The following is a 16,458-nucleotide window of genomic DNA, read 5'->3' as shown; positions in this document are numbered from 1 at the left end:
GGACTCATGTGACGAACGCGCCTAACGTGTTGGCCATATATTTATACATACACAACTTTTGTCAGCGATCGTTCGTGGTATGCTTGATCAATCAACTTCCAGAATACTAACAACTGGTAAAAAAATGATACGTAGTATAAACAGACGACAAAGCAGGCAGTCGAAAAAAAAAAACAGATGCCATCTAGCGATGTAGTGAAAAGGTTAACGAATTTTTTGTACCATCTACTGGGGCATTGCGTAAAAATCCGTTGAACATGTGGTTTGAATCTCGGCTAAGGTTTGCATCTCGACTAAGCAAGGTTTGATTCTTGACCAAGTTACTATTTTTTTATTACCAATGTTAACATTGTATCGGACACGTAATAATCGAAGAAATGGAACGAAAGCTCCTGTGAAACGGCAAAAATTCCCGATTTGTAACGTACAATTATCAAGAACACAGTGAAACGTTCTTGACAAGAGTTTTCCAGTTAAATGGTAAACATTGTTCTTCAATTAATCAATTTTCTTTTCAATAGTACGATCAAACAGCGGATCGGACAGGTGTCGGTAAATAATAGCTAAAATCTTCGAGTATGACGTTCACCTTTATTCACTAATATAAATTACGTGTGTTTAGAATTCTTGAGTCTACATTTAACCATCTACTGTACAAAGTCGACATACGTTTACAATATGCGGTACAAATAACGTTCGCTCCTCTCTGAATCCATGAATTAGATCAGACCTAAAGTTTGCTTTAGCCCAGGACGTCACCGTAGGTAGGTAAGATCGCGAAGACACGTCCGTCCAAGAAATCGCACAACGATCGCCAACGAAACACACAGGCGATAAGTATATTTGACGTAATCCCGAAGAGCAAGATCTCGTTGCACTTCTCAAAAATAGCAGCTGTAGCAGAGGCAGATATAAGGGAGATGCAGGAAGTGTAAAACAACGGATAAGATTAAGGTAATATACGTTTGAAACGTATGAAAGTGACGCGAATAAACCGTCGTAGCAGAAAAGTACGTGGAAGAACGTCAATCTCTTCTCCGGTCCATTCGTTCCCCTGATGCCCCCCCCCCCCTCTGTCACACACTCCGATCGACGTGTTCTTTCGCCTATCAAGTTAAATACATCACTTGTTATATATTGCACGGTTTCAAGTTGGTCCCCTGTCGGCTGTAAAACAATATGTAAGCATTGCTGAAATCCTCGTCCTGCGGCTTCTGCCTGCTCGTGATCTCGTCATTGTAATAATACCACACGTCCGTACGAGGATTCTTCGCATACGCCGTATAGTGGCCCGCGGAAACGCCTGAAACGACACGCAACCGTGAAACGAGATTCGGGGAAACACACAGTAGTTTCTACGCACCTCCGAAGTGACACACACAAGCGTAGAGATCATAAAGGTGACGTCCTACACTCAGACCCACCAGAGGGAATGTGACTTTGTCGTCTAGTTTCATACTCGTGCATTCGTAAAACACGAACCTACAAGCAGTCGATTGAGCGACGTCACTGATCGACGCGGTTTTGAGATACGCAACCTACCTTTTGAGATATACAATGAGGAACTTGGGATATCGATGTACCGTAAGGGTTTTCGTGGCACACTGGTTACGCCCACATTTCGGACAGAACCATGGATTGTGTTCGTCTAGAGTTTCGCTAAAAGGTATCCGACGCTAAGACGTTGCGCTTATCTCAGAAGTGTGAAAAATTACCTTTGACTGAACGCTTGAAGGCAATCGTAAAGAGACAGTGGATGATGCGGCCGTTGCTTACTGACACTGATGTGATCGATGGGATGCAAGATCTTAGGAACGTGCTCGGTACAACGAACCGCGAGCGTATCGCCGTTCTGCAGGGCGACCATTCCCGTTTCAGGCACGCTACATCCTGTACAATGCGCGGTATACATACACCGCGAACAATGATGGCCCTGTATCAAAAGCAATTTATCTTCTATGTGAAAACAAAGTAGCTCGATCCGAAGTTTGCACCAACCTGCCCATCGACGAAGTGGATCGTGTACTGTCCATCGTGAGACACGTTTTTCTTGACGATATCGTACAAGTCCCGTGCGTTCACTCGCGAAGGGAGCCGTATCAGATGCGGATAGCCGAAGAGCTTCGTGCCTTTGCGATTGTTCGTCGTCTCGTTCGTCGTGTCGTGCCTCAGGACCAAGGGTACGTTTAGAATGCGCACAGTGGGCCTCGGCCGGCCCGTCTGGTCGATCTTTGTGAACGACGAGGCTGTCATGTACGTCGAACACATCGGACACGTCTGCGGCTCCGTTTGATTCTTGAAGTAATTCTGCCGGGCAACATGATGACAGTTGCTAAAAGCTCCGATCTAAAGGTGAAGAATTCCGATCGACCGCGGTAGTGAAATGATACCCTCAGGTAGACGGCAGCGCCAGATTAGTCTGAATTGAGTTCCCAGTGTAAGAAAAACTACCAGGCTTGCGGATTGTACTGCAATAGCGGGCCATACGAGTTTCCACCTTTACGTTTCCAGTCGCCTCTGCTTTTCGAAGAAAGCGTCCCCGGCATTTTGGAGAACGCAAAGCTATTTCTGGTTCTAGCACGCACCGTTACAGTGCCGTCCGTCTAGAACGTTCAACGACCTCATCTCAGACCTTCCCGAGGCGATTACGACAACGTGTGCCCCGTTCGTGCGCCCCTTCCGCTAGATTGACACTGCCGTACTCATCATTGGGATTGCAATCGAATATGAACGTGTAACACGAGAAAGCTACCCCCGAAACAACAGATTTACCTCAATGCACGGGTCGCACATGATGAAGTTGCAGCTGTTTCCGCTGTGCCTCTTCAAATCGCCGTCCAGCTCCTCGAGGCAGATCATACACGGCACTTCTTCGCCCGTGATCGTACATCTCTGGCAGGCCTCCGTCTCCATCGCGCGTTCCCCACCGCCGTCGGACACTGTAGTGTACGCATCGGGAGGTTCCGTGAGTTCAAAGGCGTATATCGATCGATTCGTATCATTCACGTGTCTCAAGAGTGTATTGTCGTCCTTAAATTTAAAACCTTGATGTAGAATCCAACAGAGTGACGTTTCCGCCTAGTACGATAAGCAAGCAAGTAATTCCCGATACCTAAGTGCAAGGGGAAAATAATGTAGTCAAAAAAGCAATAGCGATAAAAAAAAAACCGTTGACGAAATTATAACAAGGAAGATAAACAACAAAGGAGGAAAATCGAGATGAGCCTGTACGATGAAATGTAGCCTCGTAACTATATTTTGCGCGTTACGAGAATGTTCTTCCATTCCAAAATTTCTCTAGGAGGGCGGTATCGGCGATAAGCGAGCCTGATCGATATATCACCTTCTTAACTCTCCAGAATTATTTTCTAACGCGTTATCTCCCGCGCGAAATGGATTTGCAATCATCTGATTAAGAGTGCTTGTCAACGAAGTCAACAATGTTAGGATCTTGAAATTTTCATGAACGATCTTGGAATCGACAAGCGCAAGTTAGATATATTTTATCATTTGCAAACGTGATCCGTTTGAGTCCGATCTTCAAAAACATTATTATATAAGACGGGAACCCATCATATTGATACAAGAGCAAAGATGTTCGGCGTACCTACCAGAATCTTCGCTATGTGATTCTCCAGGACCTCCGCGAGCGCGATATTCGTCACCGAGATATCCTCCTTGCCGAGCGTTTTTAGCAACTCCTCCTTCAACTTTCCGATTCGTGACTGTTTGTTCAAGGAAACGACGCATCTAATGGGCTGTTCGCCGTTCACCGGGACATACGTGACATTCAGCTGCCTCTCCATCGCGTGAGGTAGCGGTACCGACAGATACATGAAAGGTTCATACGTAACGGATACGTGATTGCAAACCGAGCACACGACCTGCAACATATTCGAATCGTGGTGAACGCGCCCTAGAATAACAGAATGATTCTATCGACAACTCGAATTGCTGCAGAATTGAACTGTAGTAGTAGCATGAGACCTGCCTTCCGTTGCTTTCGAAGGCAAGAAGGATTAATCTACTACGATTTAATGTGGGAGATCTTTTACAGCAAGTACCAGCGATTTCCGGTATCGCCCCAACGAGCAGTTCTCCCGCGAATAGTGACGAAACTAAACATTACCGTGCTCTTGAACTGGCCCTGGAAAGTGTCGACGATGATACTCCGGTTAGATCGCAGATGCTTCACCCAATGCTTGTCGGCCTCGATCTCGTCCTGCGCGGCGATCGCGCCGTTTCCGTAATTCTGCGGGATCCGCGAACACTGGGTGCCGTCGTTGCCGTCGCGCTTGTGATTCTTCTCCTGATCGTCCAGTCGCATTCGCTTCACATTACACTTCTCCAGCCCGCTGTCGTACTCGATGTCGGAGCCACTCGACGCGTGGTCGAGGCTGCCGTTCACCTTCTGCACGTTCACCTCCTTGATGCGCTTGATGCTGACGCTCTTATTGTCGAAGTCATGATTTTCCATCAGATTCGAATTATCTAACGGCATCCTGCGCACATTGTCCTTCGGAAACTTCTGCGAATCGTAATGTATCTCGTTATTGCGCTCCTGCTGCGTCACCAGGAAGTTGGCATTACTGGTCTTAGCCTCTTTGTGAATGTCGTACAGATCACCATACTGCGGCACACTTTTCGACAGTTCGATTAATGTGTCCAATCTGAGGGAACGCGACGGAGCGACCTCGTTTGCGCTCTCTTCGTTCACTTTATTGTGAATGAAAGTGTTCGAGCGCGCTTCGACCGTTTCGTCCGAGTCGAGGGTCTCCTCGTCGTCCTCGCAATTCAACGGCGAGCCCCGCGGTGAATTCGTGATACTGTCCAGTTCTCCGATCGACGAATCAAAATCTTAATCAAAGCATTGACGATGAGAGTTAAAATATCAGTGTGGACGAAACGAATCTCTTACCTCTCGGTGAACCGGCCATCGTCACATTGGGACTGTTTGGACAATCTGGCGACAAACAATCGTACATCTCCAAAAGGTCCGGATTACAATTGGAATTGGCCGTGGCAGTGACAGGAGAAAGGGCCTTTCCGCTTGAGTTTTCAATAGTGTTAAAAGAGTTGGCAGTGGTTGTGGATAGTGGAACTTGACAGTTCTTGGCACACTTTGCTGTGTTCATCTGCTCGTGAAGGGAGTCCAGTAAAAGCGCCAGAAATTCTTGACAGTCGTGCTGTTGAATACACGAGCGAATATGCGGTCACATAAATCGGTGACATTAACAATCGATCCAACGTGTACTCACCTGCCTGTAATCCTTGAATTGCGAATGATAGGCTCCTAAGGTCTGCTTGAATTCCGTCGGTCTGAGTACGCTGTATCTGCCAGACCACATTTTTCCAAGGAGTACACTGAAATGTGCCATCAGTGAGCCAGGTGGTGGTAATTTCTCTCCTCTGTGCTGCAGGTCCAAGAAATGTTGAAGAACAGGCGGTGTCGCAGTCAAACATTGCAGTCCGGCTGCCATAAAACAGGTATTACCCAAGTTGCGAAGGCCACACACACCCGCAGGCAAGACGACCACTTCTGAAAGTATCCACATTGAGAAAGTTAAAACGTGAGTCTCGTCATTGCTTCTTTTTTATATTATAAACGTGTTACATTACATACACTCACCCATTGGCGAATCATCGTGCGAATCTCCAGTCTCTGCAAAGAGATTGCTAAGTGTGCCAGGTGGCAAAAATGGACCGTGTTCTATGCCAGTTCCCGAGTCACCAATGGAATCGGCTCCAACATCCGAGAAATCGTTCAACCCAGGTGGTGGCGGAAGAGGAATCGCGTAGTCTGACGTCGAACTGTTAGCTTCGGTCCTGAAACAGCATTGTACAATTATTCCCAACAAATCACTCTAAGATTCTGCCCAAAAAATATCGTTCATACCATGTATCTTCAATGCCCATGTTAACCTCAGACGAAAGAACCTTGTCTTCTTGCAGTGTGAGAGTCTGATCCAAGGAAGAAGTTAAGGGGCTGAGGCCAGTTGATTCCAATACCTCCGATATCTCTGGGACGTCAGGCAGGTGAAAAATTCCAGGTGTGCCAACAATCATTGAAAGATTTTCACTTTCAGAAACGTCTACCTTATTGTCCATTCAGATAGCAAAACACAGCGCACAATCTGAAACAAGGCCAAATGGAGGCGTACAATTTTGATCATTAGACAACAAAGACTTGCTGTACTTTTCTGATATCCTACAAACTGACGTTTGGATGTGCTGCGTAAAAAATTACAAGCGCTGATATTTTCTCATTATTTCTTGCGACACAAAGAAAAAATTGAGAAAACAAATAAACATTTCAAATCTATTGATAATTACAGTGCACACTTGAGTCTGTTCTTTATAACTGAACCATTAGCTTTAATAAGATTTCCCTCTTTTTTTTTATACGAAATCACAGCTATATATCTGTTTCTTTTCGGAAAGCGTGCCCTAATACAGCGACAAAGAACAGATCATTGAATACATGGAAAATATGCCCCCCCCCCCCAACATATATAAACATAATTTCAGCGTTGCGAACGAGCTCGCGTTATTCCCTTGTTATCTCGTATACTCATCACCAATTTCGATAATTGATATTTCTAATAATAGCGACACAAAGAAGACGCAGCAAGGCGTGCGACAAACGTATCGTTCGAAGCGGGAAAGAGCAGCGTATCAACGGGTGAGTTCGCTCCGATGTCAGCGACTTGGATCGAATTTTATCGTCGCGCGTGACTCCCGCCGGCCGCAAAATTGCAACAGCTTCGTCAGGGAGAGAAGAGAAACAAAGAAAGGGCGAATTTTGCAAACATGCGCCTCGCGATCGCTCGACTTCGCACCATCCTAACCTGATACGCCCCGATTACGCACGATCCCTCTTCCCGTTCACGCGGTAACGTCCGCGTGCCCGCCGAGTGTTTGTTATCGACGGACTCGTTCAATATGGAAGAGAAACCGAGAGCACGGACGAGTGAGCGGGCCGAACTTGTCGCGCGACACCGCATTATCGCCTAAACCGCGTAGGCCGTAAAATGCCGCCACCGGCGGTCGACGCTGTTCGCGACGCGCCAGAAAAGTCGCGAAGAGCCGTCGGAACGGCCTACTTACTCCTTGGAAAAGCGATCCTCCGCGTCCCGGAACGTCCGCTACTACACCGCCATTGCAGCGCATCGCATGGTCGGTGGATGCGCGCGGAAGATTCGCCTACGGCGCCTCAGGAAATGGACGTGCTTTTGAATCCGCGAACCGGAGAACCGTGGAGCTTGCACAACACTGCCGGGGCAATCATGGCGGCATCGCTTGACGACAAGCGACGAGTCGGAGCGAGAGGACGGAAGGGTAGAGGAAGAGAGAGAGGAGGTGGAAGAGAGAGGAAGACGGCGCGAACTGGTTTCCGTTAGGAGCGTTGCCGGGCATGCGCACTGGACCGCCGGCAGTCTGTCTCACACGGAAATATATCTCGGGATGAGTGCATGTCGGGTAATTTCATCGTCGATGAACATCCCTCTGTAGCTGTAGTGTCAGGATATTGCAAAATTTCGCGAGCATTTCACTCATCGATTGGGTCGGAAGATGGTAAGAATTTTGTCGTTCCTCGCAATATCCCTAAACTGTTTTAGTTACTTTTGCGTCGCTTCCCTAGCATGGCAGCGCTGCGCAACGAGAGCCAACGTTCAAATTCTAAATGTGTGGTAATTGGAAGTCTTCTCACGAGGCCTTTGTGTGATCGGTAAATTGTCAGCTAATTAAGATATCAGCGTGCTATTACTTTATTGTAGCGATACTTTTGTCCGTATTCTGAACTCACTTTTATCGATAAAAGTGCCTTAAATGTGACTTAGCTGATTAAGCGGTTCCTCCGCCATGTTTAAAAGCACTTTTATCGATAAAAGTGAATTTAGAATATACCATTATCTATTAATTGCAAATAACGAGCTCGACTCGTTTCCTATTCCTGAACTGACTGCGTTAGTTAGAAAATGCTGTGTTTCGATATTCGTTGTCAGTAGTGGAAATCTATAGTTTATGTTACGTATACTATAGATTTTCAATCGTCTTCTTGAACTAGTGCAGCCAATTCAGGAGTAGAAAACAGATATATTGAAAAAAACACCTGCAAACCTTTGTACCACTGAGTATGTGTACAGACAATTATGTTGGCTGTTATGTTCAATATATTCACTGCCAACATCTATTCTTCATATTATGTATATTATAAATTTTCAGTATTTAGTAGTAAATATATGAACACCCGTTTTATACATAAAATAGCCGTATCACAGCAAAGTCGCGTTATTAAACTAATCGTTGCCGCAGTAGGCAACGTATACAAAATATAGCTCCGGGAGAGCGAATGTTTTTTTTTCAATGAACAATGATTAACTTTTTCCATGCATAAATAGTGTGTAAAGTTCACTCCTGTTCTGCGAATACTATGCACATATAGTTCGCGCATGCGCAATATTGTAAGCAGTCCAAGGCCGCCTCAAAACATTCGAAGCATCCGGAGTTACTCGAGGAAAATTTGTATTCTTACATCAATATTATTATTGGGAAAGTCGATAAAAATTCGATAATACGCAAGCTCGATACTTCACGAGTGATTTGTTGCCGGAAATTCGGCAGAAGATTGTTCGAAGCTGGCAGGAAGGGATAAATTCTTCATGATTTCATCAATACAATACGTCGTAAACTTTCCTCCTGGCGTGTATATATCCAGGTCGCACTCACACTCACGTTCGTAGTCATCGCGCGTTTCTGTTCGTGATAGTTTCGTGATAAGAAACTTGTCGTACGTACACACACCGCTCGTGTAAACCTCGAGAGTGTAAACTTGGATCGATTGCTCGATTACTCGCCCGAAACGATCCCCGTGAATTTCGGAAAACGAAGAAAACGAGTGCTTCCCTTTGCGCGCACTTTCTTTCCCGAAACGTGCGAATTAGCGACTCCTCGCGTCTCCGTCGCGCAATTTCGCGCGTCGCTTTCTCGAAAGTTGAGCGCCTGAGTGGAGGGAAAAAAAAAAGTGAAAAAGAGAAAGGAAAAGAGACCGCGCTTCGTACGTTGTGAAACGTGGGACACGCGAATTTCACTACGCTCGTGATTACCAACGCGGACTAGCATCTTTGGTAAGATGAAGGAAATAATGAACCAGGATGAAGCCGACATGACAACAGTAAGACGCACGCCGCTTTAGTGTTGTTACTTTTTTGCTTTCATCCTTACTACAGAGCTAAGTTTAGTTTTGGATGCTTCCGTGCTATAGAAGGTGTCATTCTATCTTCCTTCAGCGTGCAATCATCAATAGATAGAATGGTGCTTTCAGCAGCAAGAAGTGACCAAAATGAACTTAGCTCAGAGATAAGTATGCGAACGTTCAATTCTTAAGCATTGACATAATGTGTTGATTGAAATAACTGCTGCACACAAAATCTCATCGCCAAATCTACAAATTTAATCTATAGATTTGATACTATTTTAATTTATTTTTCCTTAATTCAAATTAAATATTCAGACTTGAATTAGTAGTTACATCAAATTAATTAAATTAGATTGAATAAAAATGTTTAATTTAAATTTCATTTGAAATTTAAATTTACATTTGACTCTTTAATTTAAATTTGAATTTAAAAATTCAATCTAATTTAAATTTGATTTAAAAAAAATTGTGTTAATTAATTAATTAATCAAACATTCAAATATACTTTTTAATTTAACACTACTAAAATAATATGATTGCTCCTACGCATAATCGGTCACAAAACGGTCACAGAACAGTTTTTTTCTTACATACTTCAGAATAATTATGATAATAAAAATATACTTATATTAATCCAATGTGTTATTTAAAAAATATATATATATATAATTATTCACGGCTCACATTGGACGTTGGAAAAATTTCAATCGTTTAACGCAAAACCGTAATGCAATTAGAAATAGGTCCGTCATAAAATTAACAAACGGAATCGTGATAATTTACGCTTAACTTACGATCGCATGTAATTGTAGGCAAAGCGAACTTTCGCCTAATCTCAAACAAACATCCAAACAAAAGATTTATTTTTACACGACAAAGGAATTTTGTAATCGAAATAGGATACCGCATTCGAGCCGATACTCATCAACTAATCGAACAATGTCCAGTCACTGCAAAGTAAATCGATTAATTATCCTCTTTGAAATACTTGAGAATTGTATGTCATAAATTTCATATCAATATCTTCATCCTTATAAATTATATTTAACTCTTATATAGCAACTCCTTCTTCGTCACTGTTTCAATTCTCGCGAGCAAATAATCGAGTAAACTTGTTTTTACCGAAACTTCCGTCATAGCTCGATGTGTTTTACCATGTAATGCAACATCATTTACTGAGGAAAAAACAGTTACAAATGAGAATTTGTAACTGCTATATAATGAGAACATTAATAATAAATAAAAATAAATTAAAACAAATAAAAAATAGATGAAAAAAACAAACAAAATGGAAAACGTAAGTAGAAGATAAATCTCTCTATAGCATCTATATGTAATGGTAATTCGATCAAGATAAGACCCACACTATATATAAATCGAGTTAAGACCAGCCATTGTCTTTGTACGCCTAAGAAATTAATTAATGCCCGTGTAACAAATTATAAATATCTACAGTGTAGTTGGCTAATCAAAATTACCCGATTTTGCATGCACAGATATATTATACGGTTATTTAATATGTTCGCAGCACGAACTAATCGAAAGTCACGGTTATATCGCCGAAACCCATCATATTTGGACGGAAGATGATTATCGTTTGGACGTACATCGCGTGCTTCCTCCCGATGATCGGATACCGTCCGTGTCATTAGAAGCTCACACCGTCGACTGGACTGCTGTCATTGATTATGATAAAAATCATAATTCGTCCATACCTCCCGAGTCGTGTGATCGGGTCTCAGAAGCTCCTGGTATAGTTGCATCCTCGAAAGTACCAGTTCTCGTATTTCATGGACTCTTATCCAGTTCCGCAGATTGGGTGCTACTGGGATCTCATAATGCCCTTGGTGAGCGAACTTCATTCACTCATATACTTATTGTCTTTACGTAAAAATCCGAGAAAATCAAATTCACAAAAAGTGTCTCCTTCTTCGTTTAGGCACACTGAAAAAACGTGTGAATCTTGTACGTATGTTTTATAAGCTTTAATGTATGTGTGTGTAAATTTTTCAAACTAGTGCAGCAAATTCAGCTATAGAAAACAAATTAATTGATTTTTTTTTACAACGTAAAAAGAAATGCACGCTGATCGATAAATGTATTAATTTTAATTGTGTCTCCTCCAGAATTGATGACCTTAAAGAAACTATGGTGTGTCTGAAAGTTGTGCAAAAAATATCTTGATCAAAAGAACTCAGAAAGAATTTTCAAAACTGAATTATTGTTACTTCTTAGTTATCCAAGTAGGAACATTCTCTAACGACTTAAACAAATTTTAACAGTCAGAGATTAGTGGCACGGTGTAACTAATTAGTTAACGATCAGTGGAATATAATATCTATCACTCGCTTACATAAGTAACATATTAATATAAATAATCTTGTATGTTGCAGCATACATTCTTTGCGATAATGGGTACGACGTTTGGCTTGGAAACGCACGTGGCAATAGTTACTCAAGAGGCCATAAACGTTACTCGGTTAACGACAGCGAGTTTTGGAATTTCAGGTCATTTAAAGAACTCTCAAATGCAAAGCAACCGCATTACGTGTGTATGCGTATGTGCGAATGATGAACATTTATTACAGTTGGCACGAGATCGGATACTATGATATACCGGCGTTGATAGATTATATCCTGGATAAAACTGGCCACGAGAAATTGTATTATATTGGTTACAGTCAAGGTACAACCGTATTCTACGTTATGGGGAGTGAGAGACCCGAATACAACGACAAGGTCAAAAGTATGATAAGCTTGGCGCCTATAGCGTACATAGGAAATCAAAAAAGTCCGCTTCTAAAATGCCTCGTGTATTTCCTTCCTCTTTTAGAGGTAATGTATCTTTGTTGTCGCATCTCTTCAACGATTTCCGACGACGTTCGTGTCTGTTTCAGTGGGGATCAGTCGTTTGCAATATAAATCATTGCTTCCCGCGTAACAAATGGTGGCAGACGCGTATATTAAGCTCCTTCGTACGCACAGCTCCCCGCGCGATGACAAGGGGTTTCTGTTATTGTTGGTTTCATCTTATCGCTGGATTTGGCAGCAATCAACTCGATAAGTCCATGCTGCCTGCGATATTCGGACATTTTCCGGCTGGTGCTTCGACCAAGCAGGTGTTACATTTTGCTCAGCTAATCAACTCCAGTAAGTAGTGAAATGTCGAATCGATATATTGTCCCCAAAGAGTCGGTTGAGTTGTGGAGATCAATAATGGTTGAGTAATTGGTATATACATACGCATTATATTGCGAACCTAAACGAGCCCATTCTGTACTATAATATCGGCCAACTTTAATCGATGTTATAACTCGATAATTTTCTATTCGGATTTTTTAAGTATCTTTCCTTCTAATTCAACTCTTAAAACATACGTCAGAATATTGTAGACAATGATTGTACAGCATCCTATATAATTTGTGATCACCGTCACTGTCCTTTGCAGAATCTTTCCAGAAATACGACCACGGTGCTAAGCTGAACAAGACGTTATATGGTTCCACCGTGCCACCTGAGTATAATCTCAGTAAAGTAAAGACACCTGTGACAATTTTTTACAGCGAGAATGACTTTCTAACTCACACTACTGTAAGTTTAACGTCTATGAGTTTTCAGTAACATCACAGATTCGAACTAATTATTGCGATCGATGCACATTTATAATCATTTTTAGGACGTCCTAAAACTGGCGAGAAAATTACCAAATATTATACAAGTCAAGAAGATAAAATATGAAAAGTTCAATCATATTGATTATCTTTGGGGCCGTGACGCGAAAGCACTCCTCTACACTAAGATCGTGAAAGTATTGAAGAAACTTTAATATGTTACAATAATATTTATTTTAAAAAATAATTTTAAGAAATAATTGGCTTCTATTTATATGTGTGTGCCTGTATACTATACTAGTGCTCGACTCAGGAATAACGTTTTTTTTTCACTTTTAGAGATTAAGTAAATTGTAACAGTTACAGTATCGCTTCTTGCGAAATATGAAGGGAAACGGCATTTCTAATCATATCACAGCGGAATCCAAAGATGTCAAAAATATATGTTAATTATCGATCAAATCATTGTCAATAGGTGCATTTAATATTACAATGCGCCCAATGAGCTCTTGCATTTGATTAACATATTTATAAAATTTTAAAAATATACACCAATCAGATGCGTAAGCTCACTAAACGCTCAATGAGTAGTACTAGATGCACACATACGGTCTTTTTAGCTGAACTGGCTGTGTTAGTTCAGGAAATTTATGCATACTAAATTTCTTGAACTAGCGCAGCCTGCTCAGCTAAAAAGAACAGACAAATGTTATCTTCTCGGATAGCACCAGACATTTCAGAATTATCCTGGGCACATCCAGAATGGTGTCGAAATGTTTTATGCTATCTAGATTATTATAATCGTGTAATACAAAAAGAGAAGTAAACAGTTCAATAAGAATTTTTATGATAAAAAACATGTTAGTTCCTAAACATTTAATTTCTAAGCTCAAAATTTTTCCAGTGAACATACACATTTTTGTATCATATATTTAGAGAGATAAAGGTAAAAGTAAAAATTGCGAAACACGAAATGTTAAATAAAATTTTTTTAACTGTTTAAAAAAGTCTAACCGGAATAAAATTATTTTAGCTTAAGAGTATTCTGTATGTGTGCTATAATCGCTACAATTCCTTCCTTTCACTCGTTACCGACGACAGATGATTATCGTGTGTTGTCATTCAAGAAATTACAAACAGCTGATTGTACAGCTTCGATAATCAAATGAGATTTGTGTTATCTTAAATAATTCTGAGATAAACTTGAAAGCTTGATATAAGAAATGTTCTCTTCTACGAGATAACCGCCGTTCATCCAAAGTATGTTAGTTGTCATATATCGGAGGTAACCTATTTTCAACATTACGTACACATATGGTAAGTGTTTGTTGTAAGAAATTTATAACATAAACTTATAAACAGGAATATTTTCGGAAGAATACTTGTTCCAGACTGTTTAGTCCGTGACACAAGAGTGTTTATATGTTATTAATGCTTCAATTTCGAAGTGTTTATCTGCATATACAGTAATTGTCACAGTAGTTCTCTTATCACATATATACAGATAAGAATTATCGTTATAATTTTCCTTAATGTGACCGCTTGAACGTTCTTGAACAGAGAAACGCAATTATGGCGTTGAAATTTGCCAGTAACTTATCCTTTATGTTTACGGAAGTGCCCAGCATTATTGACAGATATCAATTAGCAAAACAGGCTGGATTTAAAGCAGTCGAGAGTGGATTTCCTTTTGGCTTTTCTATCGAACAGGTTGTAGCAGCCAAGAATAAGGCTGGTGTACATCAAGTTCTGCTCAATGTATTCACAGGTATAGTATAACAATTTCACGTTTACATATGCTCTTTCATACATATATAAATAAATATACAAACATTGGAAGTCGAAACAAATTTTTATTAGTTTTAAGAATCAAAGTCTTATATATTATTTTTACACGACAACAGGTGATATTACAAAAGGAGAACTAGGCTATGCTGCAATCCCAGGTAAAGAAGACGATTTTAAAAATAGTATTTCTAAAACGATCCAATATGCCAAAGCTTTGGATTGTAAGATGTAAGTACATTACACACTGTGGAATAAATACAAACCTGATGAAGGATTAATCCTCGGAGTAACAAATTCAAGTTATGTAATTGTGACGATATACCTTGTCCTAACAGGATTCATGTAATGTCAGGAACAGTAGAATCACCCACCGCAAACAATGATGCAGCTTACGAACAAAACTTGTTGCATGCCATTGAAAAATGTCAACAAGAGGACATTGTTATTGTGATTGAGCCAATTAATAATTACAGTGTACCAAAGTACTACATGAATAATTTTAGAAAAGGTGCGAGACATCGATTCTGACACAACTGACATTACTTTCTATATCCTATGAATCCCATTATTATTTCTTTTTTATCAACACAGGATTTGATCTGGTAAAGAAGATAAACAATCCATATTTTAAGCTACAACTGGATCTCTTCCACTTACAACATTGTTGTGGCAATATTACAAGAAGCATTCAAGAATTGTTGCCTTATGTGGGTTAGTATATCTTGATGTTACTATATCAATCCATAAATGCTGATCTTAATTTCACATAAGCAGTTTTTGAAGCAAGATTCATTATAAATTCCATTAGATAATTTATTGGAAAAAATAGGATAATGCTGTTATTTTAATAAAATTTCATAATACTATGATTCTTAAAAAACGATGAACGATACTATAATATTATGATTCTTATATAGGTCATATTCAGATAGCTCAAGTACCTGATAGACACGAGCCAGATACTTCGGGAGAAATAGATTACAAATATGTTCTTTCATTACTGGAAACGGCAGGCTACCCTGGATACATTGGTTTAGAATACAGACCGAAATCCACGACAGTGGCAGGATTAAAATGGATTGCAAATTATGGTTATACACTGTAATAGATACAGTATACATAAGAACACGTGTACAGTATATTTTCGAATAATTTCAACAGCTTTGAAATTAATGACAATTAACAATTTTTGATGAAGCTCTTGTTCTGTAAACGTATATTAAAAGAAACGTATACGTAATACAGAACAATAAACATGCCTGAATAAACATTACCACATAAATTGTAAGTTTAAATTAACGTTTACTACTTCACCTGGCTTTTAGTATAGTNTTGTTAATAGTTAATATTACATCTCATTTGATGTGAAGAAAAAGATTACAACATAGATATTATTCCCGATAATATATATGTTTACGTGTGATAAAGCGACATCGCATTATAACTGAAATTATTATAAAAGTTGTAAAGTCGATGGCACTTAATTAAAGATTTTGTATTTGTATGGAATAAAATTATAATCTACATTAAGTATCTATTTGAAAAAATTAATAGGATGATTCTCTTACTACGTATTCTCTTGTTGGTAAGAACTTAAGCTTGATACGTTTACAGAGAGTGACGCATATACTTCGGCGTTCTAACGCATATTTTATATAAATAATTTCGAAATATCTTAACAAATTCCCAATAAATGTATTTTATTCAGAATTTTATATTGTGCCACTTAAAAACAATCGATTTTTTCTATCAAATTAAACTTATGTAGTAAAATTATGATATATATATAATTTACGTATTAAGAATTCCGTAAAAAATTACTGTCATACAACGTAGAATCATCCTATATAATTTCTTTCT

General features: G+C 40.1%; 3 protein-coding genes across 5 annotated transcripts; 2 read left to right on the top strand and 1 right to left on the bottom strand.

The window, feature by feature from the left end:
- Positions 1-571: 571 nt before the first annotated feature.
- Positions 572-7,350, bottom strand: LOC106750493. The gene is made up of 13 exons (XM_014630870.1): positions 7,108-7,350; positions 5,897-6,134; positions 5,630-5,826; positions 5,259-5,539; positions 4,919-5,186; positions 4,130-4,857; positions 3,612-3,884; positions 2,773-3,030; positions 1,999-2,307; positions 1,716-1,933; positions 1,543-1,659; positions 1,364-1,482; positions 572-1,303 (listed from the first exon to the last, which is right to left on the bottom strand). Exons 2-13 carry the CDS (start codon positions 6,106-6,108, stop codon positions 1,131-1,133), a joined length of 3,153 nt encoding a protein of 1,050 aa, XP_014486356.1. The 5' UTR covers positions 6,109-6,134; positions 7,108-7,350; the 3' UTR covers positions 572-1,130.
- A 59-nt stretch (positions 7,351-7,409) lies between these two features.
- LOC106750494 (lipase 3-like) lies at positions 7,410-14,462 on the top strand. Of its 3 annotated transcripts, XM_014630872.1 has the most exons (9): positions 7,596-9,175; positions 10,728-11,046; positions 11,593-11,707; positions 11,788-12,034; positions 12,097-12,349; positions 12,648-12,790; positions 12,876-13,756; positions 13,844-14,127; positions 14,371-14,462. In XM_014630872.1, the coding sequence occupies exons 1-7, from the start codon at positions 9,134-9,136 to the stop codon at positions 13,023-13,025; spliced, it is 1,269 nt and encodes a 422-aa protein (XP_014486358.1). In that variant the 5' UTR covers positions 7,596-9,133; the 3' UTR covers positions 13,026-13,756; positions 13,844-14,127; positions 14,371-14,462. The 3 variants fall into 3 exon arrangements, with proteins under 3 accessions (XP_014486359.1, XP_014486358.1, XP_014486357.1); XM_014630873.1 differs by lacking the exon at positions 7,596-9,175 and adding an exon at positions 7,410-7,575 and having other exon boundaries at positions 12,876-14,127; XM_014630871.1 differs by having other exon boundaries at positions 12,876-14,127.
- On the top strand, positions 14,170-15,923 carry LOC106750496 (putative hydroxypyruvate isomerase). The gene is made up of 5 exons (XM_014630878.1): positions 14,170-14,578; positions 14,715-14,826; positions 14,934-15,106; positions 15,190-15,309; positions 15,516-15,923. Exons 1-5 carry the CDS (start codon positions 14,383-14,385, stop codon positions 15,701-15,703), a joined length of 789 nt encoding a protein of 262 aa, XP_014486364.1. The 5' UTR covers positions 14,170-14,382; the 3' UTR covers positions 15,704-15,923.
- The last annotated feature ends 535 nt before the right edge of the window (positions 15,924-16,458 follow it).

The sequence above is a fragment of the Dinoponera quadriceps genome, unplaced genomic scaffold (genome assembly GCF_001313825.1).
Source record: "Dinoponera quadriceps isolate SergipeBrazil2010 unplaced genomic scaffold, ASM131382v1 scaffold5809, whole genome shotgun sequence".
NCBI lineage: Eukaryota > Metazoa > Arthropoda > Insecta > Hymenoptera > Formicidae > Dinoponera > Dinoponera quadriceps.
Note: the sequence above shows the minus strand (reverse complement) of the source record. Positions and strands in the feature narration are given on the sequence as shown.